This window comes from Colletotrichum lupini, chromosome 9 (assembly GCF_023278565.1).
Source record: "Colletotrichum lupini chromosome 9, complete sequence".
Lineage (NCBI taxonomy): Eukaryota > Fungi > Ascomycota > Sordariomycetes > Glomerellales > Glomerellaceae > Colletotrichum > Colletotrichum lupini.
The window spans coordinates 1,824,261-1,843,653 of NC_064682.1; the positions used below are offsets into that span (position 1 = coordinate 1,824,261).

At 53.5% G+C, this 19,393-nt stretch overlaps 8 protein-coding genes and 1 non-coding gene across 9 annotated transcripts; 4 read left to right on the forward strand and 5 right to left on the reverse strand.

Annotated features, from left to right (window-relative positions):
* On the forward strand, positions 1 to 2,486 carry CLUP02_16437 (fungal specific transcription factor domain-containing protein; the record flags this gene model as incomplete). Its single annotated transcript, XM_049295359.1, has 2 exons — positions 1 to 344; positions 638 to 2,486. 2 exons carry the CDS (start codon positions 1 to 3, stop codon positions 2,484 to 2,486), a joined length of 2,193 nt encoding a protein of 730 aa, XP_049152506.1.
* Positions 2,487 to 3,966: 1,480 nt separating this feature from the next.
* On the forward strand, positions 3,967 to 5,118 carry CLUP02_16438 (uncharacterized protein; the record flags this gene model as incomplete). Its single annotated transcript, XM_049295360.1, has 1 exon — positions 3,967 to 5,118. One exon carries the CDS (start codon positions 3,967 to 3,969, stop codon positions 5,116 to 5,118), a length of 1,152 nt encoding a protein of 383 aa, XP_049152507.1.
* Positions 5,119 to 5,889: 771 nt separating this feature from the next.
* Positions 5,890 to 6,938, reverse strand: CLUP02_16439 (ubiquitin-conjugating enzyme; the record flags this gene model as incomplete). Its single annotated transcript, XM_049295361.1, has 6 exons — positions 5,890 to 6,026; positions 6,086 to 6,267; positions 6,364 to 6,478; positions 6,677 to 6,717; positions 6,825 to 6,832; positions 6,906 to 6,938. 6 exons carry the CDS (start codon positions 6,936 to 6,938, stop codon positions 5,890 to 5,892), a joined length of 516 nt encoding a protein of 171 aa, XP_049152508.1.
* Positions 6,939 to 8,971: 2,033 nt separating this feature from the next.
* On the forward strand, positions 8,972 to 9,814 carry CLUP02_16440 (ketopantoate hydroxymethyltransferase; the record flags this gene model as incomplete). The annotated part of the gene is made up of 2 exons (XM_049295362.1): positions 8,972 to 9,151; positions 9,203 to 9,814. The coding sequence occupies 2 exons, from the start codon at positions 8,972 to 8,974 to the stop codon at positions 9,812 to 9,814; spliced, it is 792 nt and encodes a 263-aa protein (XP_049152509.1).
* Positions 9,815 to 9,954: 140 nt separating this feature from the next.
* On the reverse strand, positions 9,955 to 10,464 carry CLUP02_16441 (ubiquitin-like autophagy protein Apg12; the record flags this gene model as incomplete). The annotated part of the gene is made up of 2 exons (XM_049295363.1): positions 9,955 to 10,017; positions 10,078 to 10,464. 2 exons carry the CDS (start codon positions 10,462 to 10,464, stop codon positions 9,955 to 9,957), a joined length of 450 nt encoding a protein of 149 aa, XP_049152510.1.
* A 1,039-nt stretch (positions 10,465 to 11,503) lies between these two features.
* Positions 11,504 to 13,738, forward strand: CLUP02_16442 (phenylalanine ammonia-lyase; the record flags this gene model as incomplete). The annotated part of the gene is made up of 1 exon (XM_049295364.1): positions 11,504 to 13,738. The coding sequence occupies one exon, from the start codon at positions 11,504 to 11,506 to the stop codon at positions 13,736 to 13,738; it is 2,235 nt and encodes a 744-aa protein (XP_049152511.1).
* A 567-nt stretch (positions 13,739 to 14,305) lies between these two features.
* On the reverse strand, positions 14,306 to 14,410 carry CLUP02_tRNA320. The gene has a single exon. It is a non-coding gene; the product is annotated as a tRNA-Met (tRNA).
* Positions 14,389 to 17,697, reverse strand: CLUP02_16443 (Dfp1/Him1; the record flags this gene model as incomplete). The annotated part of the gene is made up of 10 exons (XM_049295365.1): positions 14,389 to 14,441; positions 14,492 to 14,554; positions 14,698 to 14,738; positions 14,797 to 14,944; positions 15,008 to 15,146; positions 15,192 to 15,301; positions 15,507 to 15,672; positions 15,733 to 15,819; positions 15,873 to 17,222; positions 17,287 to 17,697. 10 exons carry the CDS (start codon positions 17,695 to 17,697, stop codon positions 14,389 to 14,391), a joined length of 2,568 nt encoding a protein of 855 aa, XP_049152512.1.
* Positions 17,698 to 17,754: 57 nt separating this feature from the next.
* CLUP02_16444 (uncharacterized protein) lies at positions 17,755 to 19,316 on the reverse strand (the record flags this gene model as incomplete). The annotated part of the gene is made up of 10 exons (XM_049295366.1): positions 17,755 to 17,857; positions 17,940 to 18,099; positions 18,261 to 18,291; positions 18,356 to 18,438; positions 18,575 to 18,780; positions 18,814 to 18,852; positions 18,924 to 18,978; positions 19,081 to 19,106; positions 19,172 to 19,185; positions 19,254 to 19,316. 10 exons carry the CDS (start codon positions 19,314 to 19,316, stop codon positions 17,755 to 17,757), a joined length of 780 nt encoding a protein of 259 aa, XP_049152513.1.
* Positions 19,317 to 19,393: the final 77 nt, after the last annotated feature.

Sequence of the window (19,393 nt, forward strand, 5' to 3'; positions counted from 1 at the left end):
ATGTCCAACCCAAGTGCCGTCACCAGGACGGCTCCCATCGCCATTGCACCAAAACCTCCCCGCCGCCAGAACTCTTATCTGCAAGAGGCATTCACGAACCTCGAACTTTTCCGCGGCGGCAGCATGCCTGGACGGGAAATCGCAGAGTCTGTTGGCTCATATACCACACGTTCACTCAGCCCATGCGAATCCTGCCAACGATCTAGGGTCAAGTGTATCGTGAGCGAAGACGAAGATAGCTGCATACCTTGCCAGGCTAGCGGATCCGATTGTTCCTTGCTCAACAGCCCCCAGCCAAGGAAACGCAAGCTGAACGGTGACTTTGACGACAGTGGTAAAAGAAGGTCAGTCTGCTCAATTTCCCCCTCTTCTCATGCTTTCTTTCTCACTCCCCTCTCCTACCAATACTCACTCTCACATTGCTACTACTCCCCGCCTATTTCCCCCTCCTCCCTCCTTAACCACATTGGCGAGTCCGTCCCCCTACTGCTCCCTCCCCGCCAGCCTGGCTCGCTTCCGCTTGAGCTTGCATTTTGCGCCCGTTTGATGTTTCTTGGGCAGCCATGGGGGCACGCCGCGGTCAGGGGGGCACGTCCGATAACGAACCTTAATCTCTGACACGTGATTGGTCCATTAGTTCACCAGCTAGAGCCGATATCAGAAGGCGAAGGCAACATCAACCAAGCCTCTCCAGCACCACGGGAAGCAGCTCTTTTCTTGAAGACATGGCGAATGTCGGAGGCCCGACTCTGCTCAAGCGGACGCTGGGTCTCCAAAATGATCGCTACAGCCAGTACATAGGCCCGACGACCGACTTCGAGCCTTCTCTCATCAACCTGTCACCATTTAACCCTCAAGATGAGAGTCTACTGGCGCGCGGCACTCTGCGGAAGGTCAGTGACGATGACACGTTCCTGCTACTACCAGATTCCAACACCCCCGGCCACGAGCATATCCTCGAGGATATCGAGGAGATTGAGGGTCTCGTGCGGCCACATGGTCGCAAACTAGTAGACTTGTACTTCCGCATCGTTCACCCCGCCTTCCCGATTATTCAGAAGACCGTCTTCCTTGAAAAGTACGAGCGCAGTTACCGCGAATTTTCGCCTTGTCTACTAGCTGCTGTTTACCTGTTTGCCATCAACTGGTGGGAGCACGATGAAGAGCTCGCGCAAGTCCCTCGACCCAACATTCCCAACCTCGAGCGGATGATCCGGACAACTCTTGCCGACGCAATTTATCGCCCGAAATTGTCCACCATCCAGGCCGGTCTCCTTCTCTCCCAGCGACCCGAAGGCGACCAGTGGGCTCCGACTGCTCAGCTCGTCGCCACCGCCCAGGAACTTGGCCTTCACCTCGACTGTACGCACTGGAAAATCCCACCTTGGGAGAAGGGATTGCGGAAACGCCTCGCCTGGGCTTTGTATATGCAGGACAAATGGGGTTCGCTCGTTCATGGGCGGCCTTCGCACATTTTCTCCACCAACTGGGGTGTCCAACCGCTTACGGATCATGACTTTCCCGATGTCGAGTGGGACGAGAAGGACGTGGAGGAGAAATTGGATATCGAACGCGGTCGTACATTGTTTGGTCAAATGGTACAATTGTCGCAGATTCTTGCCGAGATTCTCGATACCTTCTATTCATTGCAGGCCATGCAAAACGTCACCAACGCCGGTGGACAAGGCACGCATCTGGTTTTGGGCATGGCGAAGCCCATACAACTGAAGCTCAAGGAATGGTATGCCAGTTTGCCAGCGGCCATTCGCATGGACAGCACGTATTCGTCAATCTCTGCCCCGCCAGGTCGTTTGTCAAGCATCGGATATCTTCACCTTGCTTACTTCGCCGCCGAAATCACATTGCATCGCCGTATCATTCGTTCGCTCGAAGCCACCGGGTCGGCTGTCGATTCCTATGTTCAGCACATTTGCCGAAGCGCGGCCAAGACTCGTCTTATTTCCGCAATGGATTTTGTCAACCGTTTGAACACCTCGCACCTTCGCTCCTTCTGGTACTTTGCGTCCAAGACCAACTTTGCCCTCATCGGCACATTTGGTTCGCTTCTGTGGGCGACATCCCCAGGACGAGAGGAAGCCGATTGGTACCGTAGGCGCTTGGGCGAATACCGCTGGACGTTATCCGTGAGCTCGAAGCCTGGCGAAGGCAAAGGTCTCACCATGTTTGCCATGACGATGCTCGATATTTCGACAGGCCTGCTCAAGAAACTTCCTGAGAAGCCTTCAATGAGCCGCAGCGGAAGTGTGGTGGATATCGGACTTGGAAGCATTAGTAGCAGCTTTGCTAACAATGGCTTGCTTTCTCTTGGACAGAGCGCGCCAGCAACGATGAGTCTAGGAGGATTTAGCGGACTGCCAAGCGCCGATGTGAGCAATGCTCAGAGCCCCCTCAGTGTGGACAGCAGCGATGACGAGATGTACGAGACATTCGCCCCGACGTCGGGTATGGCAGGCTTGGCCGAATGAAGAGTGTAGACTGCAGCGGCGATAAATGGACCATCGCTAAAGTTGTAAAGGGGAGAATAATGACAACATGAAGAGACGAAGACTCGCTCAAGCGGGAGATGCCATCCACGAGAACGGAGCTTTTCTTTTGGAGGATTTTGGGATTGCATCATGATCTGCAGGATACCACTGGTTGATGGGCGGCGGGCCTCGCGAAGGCTATGTCAGAAAGTTGGAAAGAGAGTGATGGCCGCCGTCCACGACCTCATATTGATGATATTTCGGAATTTTTGTTTTACTCTTTGCTCGGGATCGATGATGCGAGAAGGGGAACCCAACGCGATCCACTCGGTTTCGGCGCAAAACACTCGGGAGGGATATATACCATCCATTATCTTTGAGCGGGACGAAAGTCGTAGCATCGTTTTTTGGAGGTTGAGCGATCCATACCTTGCCTTACATATTAGCATAGATTGCAGAGCTTTTTTGATGAAATCATATATACCTTGATGTCTTGCGATGGTTTAAGCCTACACACCTTGAGTGCTTGCTACCGTGTTACGGTACCTTGACGTCTCGCCTAGTCGGTCAGGCTAAACGGTGGTGAATCTCACCTTTTTAGTAACATTTGGGTACGCCTGTTGAAGAGAGATGGAAACGAAATGCCGTGAGCCGCATGCATCAAGCTGATGAGAGAAAGCATGGGGTTCCATGAGCCTCAAACGGCGAAACCAGCACCCTCAAGTATCCAGACACGCACTCAACCGAAATCACGCAATCGATGGTGACATGGTAGCCATCAGCCTCGCCTTAACGACTGGCAACGAAAAGTCAAACATCTTACGTCGTGATTAACAGCGGTAATTATCGGCCTTAGGCAAGAGTTCGAAACAAGAAAGAGGCCAGTATCGCGGCTCGCAGCCTGCCGGTCCTGCGTGACTGTGAACCCCCCAATCACGACTGTGATGACCACTTTGAGTGTAAGGTGCAGCTGGCACTGCGTGATGATGCTACTTGAGACGGCTAACCGGCACACGTAGGTCCATTTGTATATAATTCTCAACAGAAACGAATTCAAAAACTACCGGTAGAGTAATTGAGAACATTTAGCATAGATCTCGACGTATAAGTCAAAGTGAGGCCAACGACGGCATTTTGTGAAGGTACTGTGGAATTCCCGAGCAGGTCTCATTACGTAATCCCGCTGCCCCCCCGGTGCCCCGCTACAACCGGCGCCAAATGTCCAAGGCAGCGGCGCAACAAGAACCCCCACCATCTCCGAAATCCCACCTTTCGACTCCTACAAGCCTGGGATTTCCCGTCCCGCCGGAACCCTTCTCCGCCGCGACTTTCCCAAGAACCAACTCCGCCGAAAGAACACCGTCGCGGGCCGTTCGCGATCACGATCACAACCAACACGACCAGCCGAACTTCCCACGAACCTCTCTTCCTTCGAAACTTCTATCGCAAACCCCCCCACCCCCCCTCAACCTCGCCCAAAATGCAAGGCTTCAACATGGGACGCTACGTCCCGCCCGAACACGAAGGCACGACGACAGGCAACGCCCTCGCCCGCAAACACCCCCTCGGCGCCCGCGCCTCCAAATCAGGAACCCTCGTCGTCCGCTTCGAGATGCCCTTCGCCATCTGGTGCTCCACCTGCCCGAAACCCACCATCGTCGGCCAGGGCGTCCGGTTCAACGCCGAGAAGAAGCGCGTCGGGTCCTACTTTTCGACGGCGGTATGGCAGTTCCGCATGAAGCACGCCGACTGCGGCGGCTGGATCGAGATCCACACGGACCCCAAGAACACGGCCTACGTCGTCGTCTCGGGCGCCAAGAAGCGCGACACGGGCGAGGAGGGGAGGGCGCCGCGGGAAGGGGAGACGGCCATCCTCACCGGAGAAGAACGCGAGAAGCTCCGCGGCAACGCCTTCGCTTCCCTGGAGAAAACCATCGAGGACCGGCAACACCTCGCGCGGGCGACGGAGCGCATCGACGAGCTACAGGACGCTGCCGACAGAGCTTGGGACGATCCGTACACGCGCAACAAGGCGCTTCGCGCGACGTTCCGCGCGGGACGGCACCGGCGCGAGAGGGAGGCCGCGGCGGGCGAGGCGCTGAAGGATAAGACGAGTTTGGGGATCGAGCTCGTGCCTGCGACGGAGGAGGATGCGCGGCGGGCGAGGCTGGTTGAGTTTGGGGGCGTCGGGGAGGGGGTTGACGAGGCGGGGCTGAAGGCTTTCGCGAAGCCGCTTTTTGCGCCGTCGTCTCCTTCGCCTGGGCCTTCTGCCTCGGTCAAGGACGGCAAGTCTACGACGACGACGGCTGGCAAAGCGGCGCTGCTGCCCAGGGGAACACCCAAAGCCCAAGTTCTCGCTTCCAAGAGGAGGGAGACCATCGTCTCCGAGATTGTCGGGAACACGCGCATGGCGAGGGATCCGTTCCTGGTCGAGACCAAGGGGGCGGCGGAGAGGCCGTCGGCGCCGAGGATCCCGGGGCTGAAGAGGAAGCGTGGTGAGGACGGCGGCGGCGGCGGCGGTGGTGGTGGTGGTGGTGCGCAGCAGAAACAGGAGTTGCCGAAGACCACGGAGCCCGAGCAGGGCACGCCTTCGTCCAAGTCGCTTGTGGCGTACGATTCTGATTCGGATTGAACTTTGATTGTGCGAGGAGCGCCTTTGGTTGGTTTGTGTGGCGTTTTAACGGATATGATTTAGAGCAGAGATACCCCGGACATTTATATTGGCGTCATTGTATTTTTACTACAGAAGTTTTTTCTTTTTGGTTTACATAGATCAACTTGAGGGTGCATCCTCGGTTGAGGATTACCAGAATGTGAACCTTCAACAAGCTCATCTACACCATCATCAGCCGTATCTCAGGTGCAGTTTGGCACATATTCTTGACGATGCGCCCTCACATCGTACTCAGGACACACCCATAACACGCCACTTGGAGTCACAGAGGGCAGTTATTGCTGTTTGCATGACTGTTACCGACTACCTAATATAGCTCCTAGAGCCACTGGTACGAGTTGATCGAACAAATTGGAATCCAATCTGGGGTGGTATGTATGCTGCGCACGCCCATATCGTCCCCATCGGTCTTTAGCAGCTCTCCTCGTGAGCAATGGTCATCATCATAATCAAACCCCCATCCTATCCGCGATTGTCTCATGTGAAAACTCCAAAGCTGATTCCCATAAAAATACCCTTTCCTAGTCCCTTAAACACAAAGATGGTAGAATCCTGGCCTCGCTGCTGTTCGCTGGTGAGGGAACACTAAGTGCCCCTCAGCAGGACCACGTTGAGGAGGGTTCAAGAATGCCAAGTCCAATCACAACCCGGGGGATATAAGTCTCCTGCGACGCCATTTCCATGAATTCTCTCTCTAGCCGTGTTTCCCTCAAAGTTCCCGAGTGCGCTTCATACATCGTCAAGGCGGCCGGCGGGTTCCTCATCATCGTCGCCGAAACTGCCAACGGACGACATGTCGTCGTCGTCTTCGCTCTCGGCGCCGGCTTCGTCGGCAGCATCTTTACTTGCGTACTTTTGGACGTACTCTAAGCCCTCGTTAGCAAGCTATCTTGACCCCTTTTTGCCTTCTATTGCGTCGACGCACCCTTGACCTTAGCGTCGTAGCTCTTGGGTTCTCTTATCATCAGGGCAGCCGCCTCGCCGTTCAGGGGGTCCGTCGGGTTCGGGTATCGAAGAAGTTGGGGCAAGAAGACCTCGAAGATGTTGATCATGTCGAACATGGGCGACCAAGTCTGGTTGATGACATCCAGGCAGACGGAGCCCGACCTAAGCCATTTCACAGATCAGCCCCTTGCTCTATTTTGCTCCCTCCCATACCACTTGTTCGTCCATATGTATCTCGGTCGGACGTTCTCTACTCACAGCTCGTCGATGTTGGGGTGGAAAATGCGATTCACGAATCCGATACTCGGTGACTTATAGGGGTACTGGTCAGGAAGCTCGACATGGACCTTCCAGACGCCGCCTTCGAATGGAGCTACAGAGAATCAGCATAATAAACTAATACATCGGTATTGGTTGGACTGACTCTCGGTAGGGCCCTTAAATCTAACGTAGAACTCTTGCCTAGGTAGTGGGGTTAGGATCGGAGGATGTCGTCGAACGGGTCTAAGTCTTACACTTGACGTGGTGTTAGTCGCAACAGCTCTGAATATGGGTTAGGGAGGCAACGTACTGTTGTCGTTCACCAGAGTAACCTCATAGTCACTCATCAACCTACAAAGGTCAGTATATCAAGCAGGAGGTGGTCGGTCGGCAAATCACACATCCTGCGTCAGGTTAGCGAGCTATCAAAGGTATGGTGTGACTCGGGGCGCCGTTACTTCATGACCTAGACAAAAGACAAAGGTGTGAGCTTGCTGCACCATTATCATACAAAGACTTCAGTAGCGTCGTAGACTTACATCAGTCTCGATTCTTCTGCGTGGGCTGCTCATCTTGTCGGTTGCGCGGGGTGTTCGGACGACTATTCGATCGGGGTAGAGTTGTTGTAAGACGGATGCGGGGAAGGATGGATCGATGTTGGTGTGGAGGTTCCCCTATATATGAGGTCTCGCCGCGGGGTCTTGAGAGACAATATCCTATACGGGATGTCGCTTGTTGTTGGTCTTGAAATCGTGAGGAGTGCAGTGGGTGGTTACAGAGAGGAGGAGTAGGTCGGATCGGGTTCCTGACGCCAAGTCACGCGCAATGATGATGTGGGCGATCCCGGACCATAAGTGATAAGTGCAACGATAAGGAATGGTGGGTCCGAGGATTAGGCGGCTAGGCGCGGATCTTGCCAGCCACACAGGTTCCCTTATTGCCTGTTAGAGCCCACTGCCCACCTGTCTTGGGCTCTTACATGACTAAGGCCATGCGGGACAATGCAAGCCTTAATCGTCTCGGAGGAACAATGTCGAAACTGGGGGTCGATGTTGGAGAGGCAAAACGTTCCTCCAGTATCGAAGGGTTACATACAAAGCCGCAGATACTTTAAAAAAAAAAAGAGTTACTTGAATTCAATCGTCATTCCCTCAGGTTCTGCAGCGGCATTCAGTCTTGCTTCAGGTTGCAAGTATACAGCTCCAGCTGAACTCAACTCACCTTAGACATTCAGAGCCAGATCAGCCCGCAAACACCGGCAGTCCCGACTAGTAGAGTTCGCCAGAATGATGTAAGTCCTTGATGCTGTACGAAAAAGCAATACCATAAGGGCCGTTCCGTCCAACGACATCATCTGCTTGCGGGATCTCTTGAGACATTTCTACAAGGAACAACCCATCATCCCACGCAAGTACGGATCGGATGGACTGCAGTCGTGGGCAAGGTTGTACGCTGTCACGAGCCAGGAAGGAAACGCCGTCTTCTAATGGGAGGGGGGGACTATCCGTGATACCGGCCGTCCGTCACTTCCTTCTACCCAGGTATGCGGGGACTTATACGCAGTGAAAGCGGTGTCGGTTGGCCATATTAAAGGCTTAAAGTCAACGAGAATAGACTCCAAAAAGTCAAGTCACGCGAGCGCCATCATCCCAAGCGTCGGGTTCGCTAGCCAGCTTGTCCCGATCTGGGCCAAGGGAAACCTTGGACATCCCAATGCCCGTCCTCGTGAAGGGCCGAGATCAGAAACCGCTGGGCCCGAGGCAGAGTTGCCTCGGTCTTAGCTCACTTACCTCAGCAACGGGCCCTGAGAGGATCAGCATGGTACTGACGCCCTATGGACCAGGACGATAAGCGCAGCACGGCTCACTAGGTAATCCCTTCCCAGAACAAAAGGTACGTATCCGTCAAGAGACGGCGATGGACTCTGGAGGGGGGACCACCGAACGTGCCTCGGCGCCTTGTCCAATCACGGAGGTTGGTCGCAGGTGGACCGGACACCGTTCCCTGGACCTTGGGGGGGACATTCACAGCGAAGCGTCCAGCACGGCACCTGTATGGTCAGCTTTGTGAGATCGACCCGCTTTTACCATCTCTAACCCCCAGCCCAGCGAAGCGGCGGGAACGAAACACCACCGGTAATTTTGGAGATACTCAATTCTACGCAGCAAAAACCATCATGACTTGGATAATAAAAGATTGCGCTTCGCCCTTCAACGTAAACTTCTCCTAATTTTTTCTCTCCACACTGAAAACATCAGCATCATCACGACCGAATTTGCATCTTTGCATTCTCATTTTTTTCTGCACTTGCATATCCCTTCCATACGTTTACTTCTTATTCAAGACAAAAAGGTACTTGTTTGCCCATATGTCTCTCCCTACAATCCGAAGTACCTGTCTGAGGTCGTGTGCCTCTCTTCTGAGAAGCACGCGACCCTCGACAGCAGCGTCTCTGATGCGACCCATGTATTCCGCTGTCACGCAACCATTGCAGATGCGACACAGCTCGCATTCTCCCATGGGTACAACTTCTGCCAACCAAAGAAAGAAAGTCACACTTGGTTCTTTGCGCAGTCTGTACAAGAAGCGCGAGCCAATCACAGTCATGACTGCACACGACTTCCCCAGTGCCCACGTTGCCGACCATGCCGGCATGGATATTATCCTTGTGGGCGACAGCTTGGCCATGGTTGCGCTTGGTATGGAAGACACGAGCGAAGTTGTGGTAGAAGAAATGCTGCTTCATTGCCGCTCTGTCGCAAGAGCCACCAAGTCCGCATTTACTGTAAGTCTACTCTGGATCTAATCTGCAAATATCGTACTGATCCAAACTCAGGTTGGTGATTTACCCATGGGCAGCTATGAAATAGCTCCGGAACAGGCTCTGGAAACTGCCATCCGCTTCGTCAAAGAGGGCCGCGTGCAAGGCGTGAAGCTCGAGGGTGGCAAGGAGATGGCTCCCACAATCCAGAAGATCACGTCCGCGGGCATCCCCGTTCTCGCGCACGTGGGACTGACACCGCAACGGCAGAACGCCCTTGGCGGCTTCAGAGTGCAAGGCAAGACTTCCGACGGGGCCCTGAGGCTTCTTGAGGATGCACTCGCCGTACAAGAGGCCGGTGCTTTCGCCATGGTCATCGAGGCTGTTCCCGCTGAAGTCGCAGCACTTGTCACGGAAAAGCTCTCTGTCCCAACCATTGGCATTGGCGCCGGCAATGGCTGCTCCGGCCAGGTCTTGGTGCAAGTCGACATGACCGGAAACTTCCCTCCCGGCCGATTCCTGCCAAAGTTCGTCAAGAAGTACGGCGACGTCTGGAGCGAGAGTCTTCGTGCTATCGAGACCTATCGGGACGAGGTGAAGAGCCGACAGTATCCTGCACCCGAGCACACCTATCCCATCTCCAAGGAGGCGCTTGACGAATTTACCAGCGCTTTGGAAAATTTGTAAGGAGCTGACCGCGTTCGGTGGTCAATAGATCGTTTCTTTGCGTCACTTTCGTGCTGCATTACCGGTGTTTGGGAGTCTAGAAGGGGAGGCATTTTCATCGTTGTTCAGCCATAGGATACCATGTAATAGCATACTTAATCTCAGCCGAAGGCTGGATTCATAGCATAAGAAATCACAAGCTGACCGCTTGAATCTTTGAAGCACTATCGCAAGCATGTTAGCATTTGCGTCTGCCATTAGTAATAACTGCTTCATAGACGTACACTATGCAAGTTACCGACAATCTCGTCGAGGGAGGGGGCGAAAGAGTCATTGACGTAACAAAAGACGCTGTCTGTTTCTTGAAGCTTGAGCCTCTTGCGCAGATACCAGATGACAGTGTGGAAGGTCTGGGTAGATGAGATCTTGGCCACCCCTCGAGCGAGCGAGGGTGCACTTCCGACAGCCTTGAATTTGACGACGACCTTGTCTGAAGGATACTCGCCTGCGCTGCTCAGAGCAGAGGCCACATCGCGAGGTTGAGCTATCAGGATGGCTGAGGCGGACATGGTGAGTGGCACTTCAGGAGAGGCTGGACGATCTGGAATGGTGGCAGGCGGAGGTGACGCCGAGTCTGACCTGGGGATGCCAGGCGACGATGGGGTAGCCATTTTCGGATGCTGCGTTGCTATCTAGAGTGGATGCGTGGTCAAAGAAGTATAAGATGAGTAAGGTAGGATAAGAATCGAAAGCGATGTTGAGCTAGCCGAGTCATCAGACACAGCGAGGTTGTTCGGATGAATAGATCGTAAAGAAAGGAAGGAGGTGAGGTTGGAGATGAAAGAGTGAGACTGGACATTCATTGTGTGCTAGGTTTAGCAGGTGGTTGACCGGGGCCCCGTAAGTGGTTACTGCCTGAGTGCGCCCTGGGCGGGCTTGCTAGGCACCTCGAGCACCTCACCTCAAGAACCTTCTGTTCTCCAGATACGACTACACGCCCACCATCAATTACATACTTATCCAACGGAACTGTCTAAACCAATTTCGAACCGTCTCTTCATCATGGTCTCGCGATGCTACAAGCGACTGAAATTAAGAGCACCAAATCCGATAATCTCGTAGGCCAAAAAGTTTGGACAATAGGCTATCTGGCACCATGCATGCACGATGATCGCAGAGTACCGTACTTGGAGAGAAAGATGCAGGAAATCGATGCAGCGACCCTCGGCTTCAGGCGCGTAGCCCTGAATCGACGTCTCTCACTCTCACCGCATAAGCCGCACCCATTACCTTACAGAGAGCACAATATGCCGTGAGCAACACTCGACCGAGCGAGCGATTCGTGACCACGCCTTCTGCCGCGGAGAGCCAACTCGTAGTCGGGCTACCAGTAGCAATTCACTTCTTCTCACTTCTTCTCCAGGCCTGCTTAGTGTCAGAGAGGCATGCAGACGTGACACAACCGTAAGAAGTCATCTCTGATTCACCTCACCTTCCTTATTCCTACGCCACACAATCACGAAGGAGATGCTGCTTGCCATTATGGTCATGGGCATATTTATAAGGCGCATTTTGTGCACTTTGGATTGTTTCTTTCCTCAAACATTCTTTGAACAAGAAGAACGCATTTTCTAACCTTGCCTGCAGAACTTTGAACCCCTTTTAAGATATTGATCTCATCGTACCCCAGGGTCGCCCAAATCTACCGAAATGGCAACAACACATGCTACGCTCGTGCGCAAGCAAACGCGTGATGTCAAAGACTTGGGAAGCTTGGCTTTCGTCTTTTCCTTAGACGGCTTGTATCTCGACGTTCCCGCCGTCATTGCTGTAGCGCGTCACGGGCTCGTTCCTCGCGTGAAGGATGACCAACTGATTCGAGACCGAATACGCCAGAGTATCAACGTCCTCGATCACCATGTGGAAAACGGCTGGGTCGTGTATGGCGTCAACACGGGCTTCGGCGGCAGCGCCGACTCACGGACGGAACAGCTCAAGAAACTACAAATCTCTCTGCTCCAACACACCCAAAGCGCCATCATCGCCTCCTCTGACCTGACCGACAGTCAGGTTGATCAAGACGGACAGTCCCATGTTATTCCCACAGCTTGGGTGAAGGCCGCCATCGTAATTAGAGCGAACCAAAACCTCCGCGGCCATAGTGCCGTCAGGCTGGAGGTTATCGAGGCACTTCTCAGCCTTCTACGTCACGACATCACGCCGTTAATTCCTTTGCGAGGCACCATCTCGGCATCCGGGGACTTGATGCCCCTATCTTACATCGCGGGGACTCTGGTTGGGGACCCCAACATTTCCGTCACCGTTGGTTCAGGCCTTAGCAGAAAAGTCATGTCTGCCCGCGATGCATTGAAACAATATGACATACAGTCTGTTGAGCTGCAGCCAAAGGAGGGTTTGGGCCTGATCAACGGGACTGCACCCTCTGCTGCCTTGGCTGCGTTGGTAATTCACGAAGCGAACCAACTCGCAGTCCTCGCACAGGGGCTTACTGCTTTCACATCCGAATGCCTACTTGGTAACGTCGAGTGGACCAATGAGTTCATTCACAGAATTCGACCTCACGATGGACAGAAAGAAGTGGCCAACAATATTCGCAACTTCCTCAAGTCCTCCAAGTATGTGACTGGTCTGGAAGGTAAGAAGCGGACGGGCCAAGGTCTATGGCAGGACAGATACTCAACTCGAACCGCGCCACAGTGGATGGGTCCGTATCTTGAGGACCTTCAACTAGCATATAGGCAGATCCGGACCGAGCTAAACTCAACCTCCGACAACCCAGTCATCGACATAGGCGTCGTCGGCGATGTGACCGCCGGGGATGTGTACTCTGGAGGCAACTTTCAAGCGACCGCCATCACCTCCGCCATGGACAAGACCAGAACGGCGCTGCAGATGATCGGGCGCATGCTCTTCTCGCAGTGCTCCGAGCTGATCAATCCGGCCACGAACAACGGTCTCGACCCGAACCTGGTCTTTGGAGACCCTGATCAGTCCTATACTATGAAGGGCATCGACGTCAACATGAGTGCCTACATGTCGGAGCTGGCTGCGCTCGCGCATCCAGTTTCGTCACACGTCCAATCGGCCGAGATGCACAACCAGGGCATCAACTCCCTTGCGTTCCTCTCAGGCCGCCGTACCATGGAGGCCGTCGATGTCTTGTCACACATGTGTGCCGCTCACCTCCTTGTATGCTGCCAGGCAGCCGACTTGAGAGCCTATCACGAGAAATTCCTCTCTTCCATATCTTTGTCGCCTTCCATGACGAACCTGGCGTCCTTGTTATCGGCAGACATGGACATCAAGAGCGAGGTTCAGACGACTGAGACAACGACGACAAGAATTGGGTTGGACGACCTGGTAAGAGTGTGGTGGTACGGGGCAAACAAGTACAGCCACACCCAGCGCTGCTCGGTTGTCGCGTCCAAAGCCGCCTCCCACATCATGGACTCCTTAGCCCACGATGGATCTAGCTGCGTCTCGTTGATGCAAGTCCTGGCTGTCCGAGAAGAGTTCCGGCAAACCATGGAAGCGTGGGTCGCCGACCCATCCAACAACCCCAACTCGAACTACACGTACCCTGAAGGCCTAGGCCTAGGCTCTGCAGCGCTCCATGATTTCGTGCGCCAGGGATTGAAAGTTCAGTTCCACCAGGGCCTTAGAGAAGAGCAGTCCAGTACAATTGGTACCAGCGTTTCAAAGATTTACGAGGCAATTCGCCAGGCCACCGTCGTTCAGAAACTGTTGCCCTGTCTCTTTCAAGAGGACGGAGAGTTGGAAAGATATATTTCCGAAACCCCGGCTGACAGCGGATCGTGGCCTCACGGCTTCCCGAGCCATGCCTCGTTTGATGACCGGTACCTGCCGATGTCGCTGGTAAATGCGCGAGAACAAGAAAGACTGAAGAGGAAGCGGGAGGAGTAGGTCTCGCGGTGACTTTGGCTCTTCACCTTTAGAGATAAGATAGACATTGGCTAAACTCAGCTCCATTGAAATAAGAAGAGGTAGAATATTATTGAGTAATTGACACTGGATCCTGAGCACTGGAACGAGTTGTCAAGTGTTTGCGCATGATCCATGTGTGCATTTCAGCATTATATATCGCACTCAAAAGTGGCAATGAGCCGTCTGAAGCTCAACTCAAGCTGAAATAGAACCACCCCCAAAGCATTCGACCTCCATTCTCTTCTTCTTCATCGACTCAACTATTGAAAAACCACGTTCTCATTAGTTGCACGGCTACATATGGACGGATTTTGGCTATTGAATGAAGCGTTGCGCGAAACAACACCGGTACGGTATAGCATGGTGCGTGTATTTGTTAGTCAGAGTTGAGCGGGATAGGCGGTCGTGCTTCAATAAGACAGACGCAGCCAAGCAGTCAAAAAAGACGATTTACACCTAACCAACCAAACAAACCACCTCAAACCCTCAAAAAAACAACAACTTCACACAAAAACGACTTCATACACCCCAATGAGCAAAAGAAACTGTCCCTAGCAAGGCTCGAACTTGCGACCTTTGGATATCTCTGGATGATCTAGAGTCATATGTATGGATATGAGACCAACGCTCTACCGACTGAGCCATAGAGACTGATTGATGTCAGTGCCACCTTGAAAGCGTCCTATGACCCACGCAGACAGAGCCCCGCTGGACAAAGTTATCCCTCCCCACTAAACGAGGGCCGTGTGATGGTGGGGCTTTCAGCGCGCGGTGCGGCACGCGCAATGCGCAGCACTAGGGACGCAGATGCATGGAAGCTTTTTCGCCTGACGTGTAACCGAGAGAACGAACGCGTGGGAAAACAGAACCGTCCGGTTCATAAAAGCTATGTAGCTTGCGCATCGTCGAAACCTAATTCGCATGACAAGCCCCATCACTATGGAATTCCCATTGCTTCACCTCATTTCGGAGACGATGACTTTCAGGAGCCGAAGTGGTCCTCGAATAAGTAACTTTGTGTTGTTCTGCCTACCTACCTATCTAGACCAAGCTTGGGCCGCTTAGAAGACGCTGGTACGCAGGCCGGTGCCTTTCTCGTGACGAGACTAGAATGAATACATAATAGCTTCTTGAAGTCGAGATCGTGGCTGTCAATGCACCCCCGGAATCCGGAGATTTGATGTACTTGTTAGTTCGTTGCGTGCTCGAAGGATCTGGCACTTAATAGATCTTGGTCTCCAAACTGACCCGGTGACATAATCAAAGCCTGGAATGCACGATGACATTCATCTAGGATACGATGGGGTGTATGAAATGCTTGAATTATCCTCAACGCCTTGTCTGAATAACACAAACACTCGGGCTGCTTCACGGCACCCGCAGCATCCTACTTTCCCAAACCATGCAGCTTTTTTTTTCGTGTTCAACGTACAATATACACAAGCATAGACTGTTCAATGTGATATCTACACCGTGGTTCATTAAGACGCGCCGTCCTAGTTTCTCCTCCTATCGCATGTACGGCCCCTGGTGGTAATGATGCTCATGGCCGACAATGTGCTGCCGCCCTGCCCGCGCCAAAAAAAAAAAAAGGGAAAATTGAGCCGTCGTGGTATAAGATAATCCATGCCAAACGCCACTGTGCATGCAATGATATCAATGCGAGCCGACCTATTAGTGAAAGACGAAGTGAAGAGAAAATAAACATGACCGGAAACCAAACATGGTTTCATGTTGGACAGTCTACTGGTATCATTGATTCCACAACAGTGGAACGTATCCGTAGCTTTTTGATGATAATGCGCCGTGCATTGCAGCGGCAAGTGGGGGATCGAGAAGAACATTGGGAAGCAGGGCAGAGTCGGTGTCAAAGTGTTGGGCGACATGACGAGGAGTCCATGGGTTGGCCTGGTCTACAAGGAGTCGTCCGTGTATTCGTCGTCGCGTGAGTGTTTAGATCGGTATCTGGGAACCCGGCCCAGTTGGCTGAGAAGGTCGTCCAGCTCGGCCCAGTTGTCAGTGTTTTCGGCAAACTTGCGATGCTTGCGTGTGAGAATGTGCTTCGAGCTGTTAGCGTGACAGTATTATTATTCAAGTCCCACTCTCCACATACCTCGTCAAAATCCTTAAATTTGTCCTGGCAGTTCTCACAGTAGCCCGGCTTCAGGTCGCGCTTGCTTTTAGCCGGCGGAGCCTGTGTCTTTGAGCTGGTTCTCGAGAGCTTGGAGCTCTGCTTCTCGGCGTCCTCCTCAATGAGCTCCATACGCCTGCTGGTGGTTCGAGAAACACTAGTAGATCTGGTAGACGTCGCTTCCAGAGACATCTCCGTGAGCCGCCGGGAGCTGGCGTCTTGGGGAACGGGTGCACCCCGCTGCAACACCTTGCGTTGCAAACCATGCACCTCCTTACTCGTACCGGCCTTGGCTCCGTTGATGCCGGAGGTGGACGAGATCATGTTCGACCGGATAGCCGAAGTCACATTTGACGGCTGCAATCCAGAGGCGACGGGCTCGCCGGCCAAGAAACGCCCGTTGCCAGTCCGTCCAGTGAAAGCATGTTGAGTCCGACCGAAATCAATCGGGTTTGATACCACGGCCTTGGGAGGGTTGAACACATCCATAGGCTTCATGGCAGCCCGTAACTTGTTCTGGCCCTCTTGCATCTCAGAAAGCGAGCGCTTGCCAATGGCTGCCTTTGGCGCAGGCACTTCGGGAGGCTGGAGAGACGGGCTCTCCTCGGCCGCAGGTTTGGCGACACGCTCCTTGTGTTCCTTTGGATCCTTTTGCTGCGTTGACGGTTTCCTACTAGGCCGCTCAACGGGTTCTGGCTCCTCGACAAATGGGCACCGGCCCTCGGTAACAGTCCTGAACTGCGGCCACTCGCCGTGGTACTTGTTATTGACCTTGGGATACTCCCGCAACATGATAGGCTTCTGCTTCTCGTCAATGTCGTAGATGTAGATATATGGCCCCTTGAAGTTGATCATTTCCCGGCTCGTGACAGCATCCGAGGGACCGTTCAGCCGCTCATGCTGCAACAGCTGCAACAGACCGGGCTCCTCCGTAGCCTTCTTTGTCCCTACGTTTCTTGCAGAATCGCGGTTGGCGCCATATGCCGCGACGACATGCGGGTCAGGCTCCAGCAAAAACTGCAATATCCTCTGGAACTTTTCCACCGACCAAATCTTCTTTCCCATGTCCCGAGCCTTGTGAAGAACATCGTTGCTCTGGGTTGATCTCGTCCTCCGGGTTCTGTCATCGTGAGCTTGAGCTCGCCTCGAGGTCGTCTCTAGCAGAAGACGTCTTCGTGCATCGGTAGACCGGTCGAGAAGGGAAGGGTTGATGGTCTGAGGCTGCTCCTCGAGTTCGGCGTCGTGTGCAGCAGCTTGCACGTCTTCCTGGGCAGGTATCGGTCGGGCGGTCACTATGTGGGTGATGCTACTGGAGAAGAATCGTTCGTCTCTCTACACAAGAAGTTGTCAGTGGATAGAAGCCAACAACATGATGGCTGGCAAGCTTTGCACATACGGCTCCAAGAGACTGGGCTTGACGGGTAAGCTTGGCCCTCTGATCTTCCGGGACACTATCAAAGTAAAAGACCATCTTGGGAAACCTCCCGCGGTACTCTGCCTGCCATTGGCGGATCCTCTCGACGTTACTAGAGTCATCGTGGTGTGTTGATCGTTCCTTTGTTATGGGACGGCCGACTCGCTGGGGAAGCTGGGAAGCCTTTGTGACCTTGGAGGGCGACCGAAGCTGACGCGAGCCGACATTTTCGACAACCTGCTTCTTGAACGGGGGCGGCTGGGCGTAGAGCTCCTCCCGTTGGATGTTGGCATGAGAGCGCTTCTGTTTGGCGTGAGCCAGAGCAGAAGCGGCTCTCAAGGGTGAATTGACCACATTGGGGTTGCTAGACAAAGGCGTTCGTCTGGTGGACATGGCCGAAGGAGGGATGGGATTCGGTGATAGGGATATGGCTGCCATAAAAATGCCCAATCAATATGTTTGATGTGAGAAGGCTGTTGAAATATTATCGGTCGGGTCTGAGTGGTTCGGAGGCGCTGCAAATGAGAGAGAGGACGAGACAGAACGTGAGTATCTGTGTTGGTGGTTGTGGTGGCTGCGAGAGGCGGGGGGGTTTGCTGCTCTGTGGACAAGCACGCGACGTGGGAGGCTACTACACGTCGCTCACGCGTTCCAACAGAGACCGTGTCGACAAGTTCACCAAGACATTGAAGACGGAGTTTGAGCCTAGAAGAAGTTGCAAAAAACCACACGAGTGGAAGAGAAAGGAGGAGGAGGGGAGGGTATCGTCGTCGGAGTCGTCGTGAAGGGCAGCACCTGAGAGGTGTGTGGTGAATGTGCAGAGGAAAGAGCTTTCTTAATCAAGAGAGTGGTTGGTGTTGTGTGTGTGTGTGTGCGTGTGTGTGGTGGGAACACTGGGAAGAGAGGCTCCCCCCCCGTCGTCCACTCTTACCAGACCGTGGCCCCCCCGGGCTTACCCAAGGACCCATGGCCAGGACCCAAGTCGCGCTTGACGAGTTTGGGAGGGGAACAACAGCGCTAATCCCAGTTGGACTCGCCCAAAAACACGCACGGGCCAGACCTCTCTCCAGCAACCGGCCAAATTTGCTTGGCCCAGCGCGTCTTGCCAGTCAGCGGTCCCAGTGGATGCAGCCGCTGTAGTACAGGCATAGCTCGCTATAATTCCGGGCATGGTCCCTACCTAGGTAGGTATGGTAAGGTCCCCAATTCTAGTGAACCTCTCTACCTTACCTTACCTAACCTACCTTGGGTACCTAGGGAAGATGAGAACCCCAGGCCCACCTCCCGTCAACAATAACAACCTCTCGGGCAAGGCACCTGGGTGCTAGGCGACAGGCTGTCTGCGGGTGGATAAAGGTGACAGGCTTGCAGACGATGGAAATTGGATGGAGCTGCCAGTGTGGAAAAACAATAAGAAAATCTTGCTGCTTCTGGGGCCATGTTGGGGTCCATTCCCCGGTGCATCTTGCATCTTGCCTACGCAATGTGTTCGACAGTGACCATCATCACCATGTCTTGACGGGCGGGCATTCGCATCTTGTCAGGTACCTTTTCACGCTTCAGACAACCTTGAAAAGTTGACATGATACACCACTACCTACGCAGTATGTACTCCTTACACAGATACAGGTAGTGTACGTTCTACCATGTCCATACAGATTTGCAGCAGGGTGGCTGGATGGAACAAGCTATGGGATGTATAATAATACGCATGCAGATGCAAAACATGGCCTGCATGCCTTCACTAAATACATAAAAATAACTTATACTCCGTACACAAGCTCTCATTTTCACTGCAAATTCTCATCCACTCGTCATTGTGGCACGATACCTAAAAGGGGGGAGCATCTAGGTTACCCCGTCTCACAAAGTCCGCTTGCGCTCGCCATTGACGAGTCAGCAGTGAGCAGGCACCTTCACAAATTCTCCTGCACCGTATCCGTCCGTACCTTGTGGTTAGCACCTCCGGTCATGACCTCATCCGAACCGTAGAGCCCGTCCATTTTCCGCATCCACCAAAACCTCCCTTGTCTGACTCTCTCTCTCACCTCGCACCCACCACTCACATCACAAGTGACTATACCCGGTC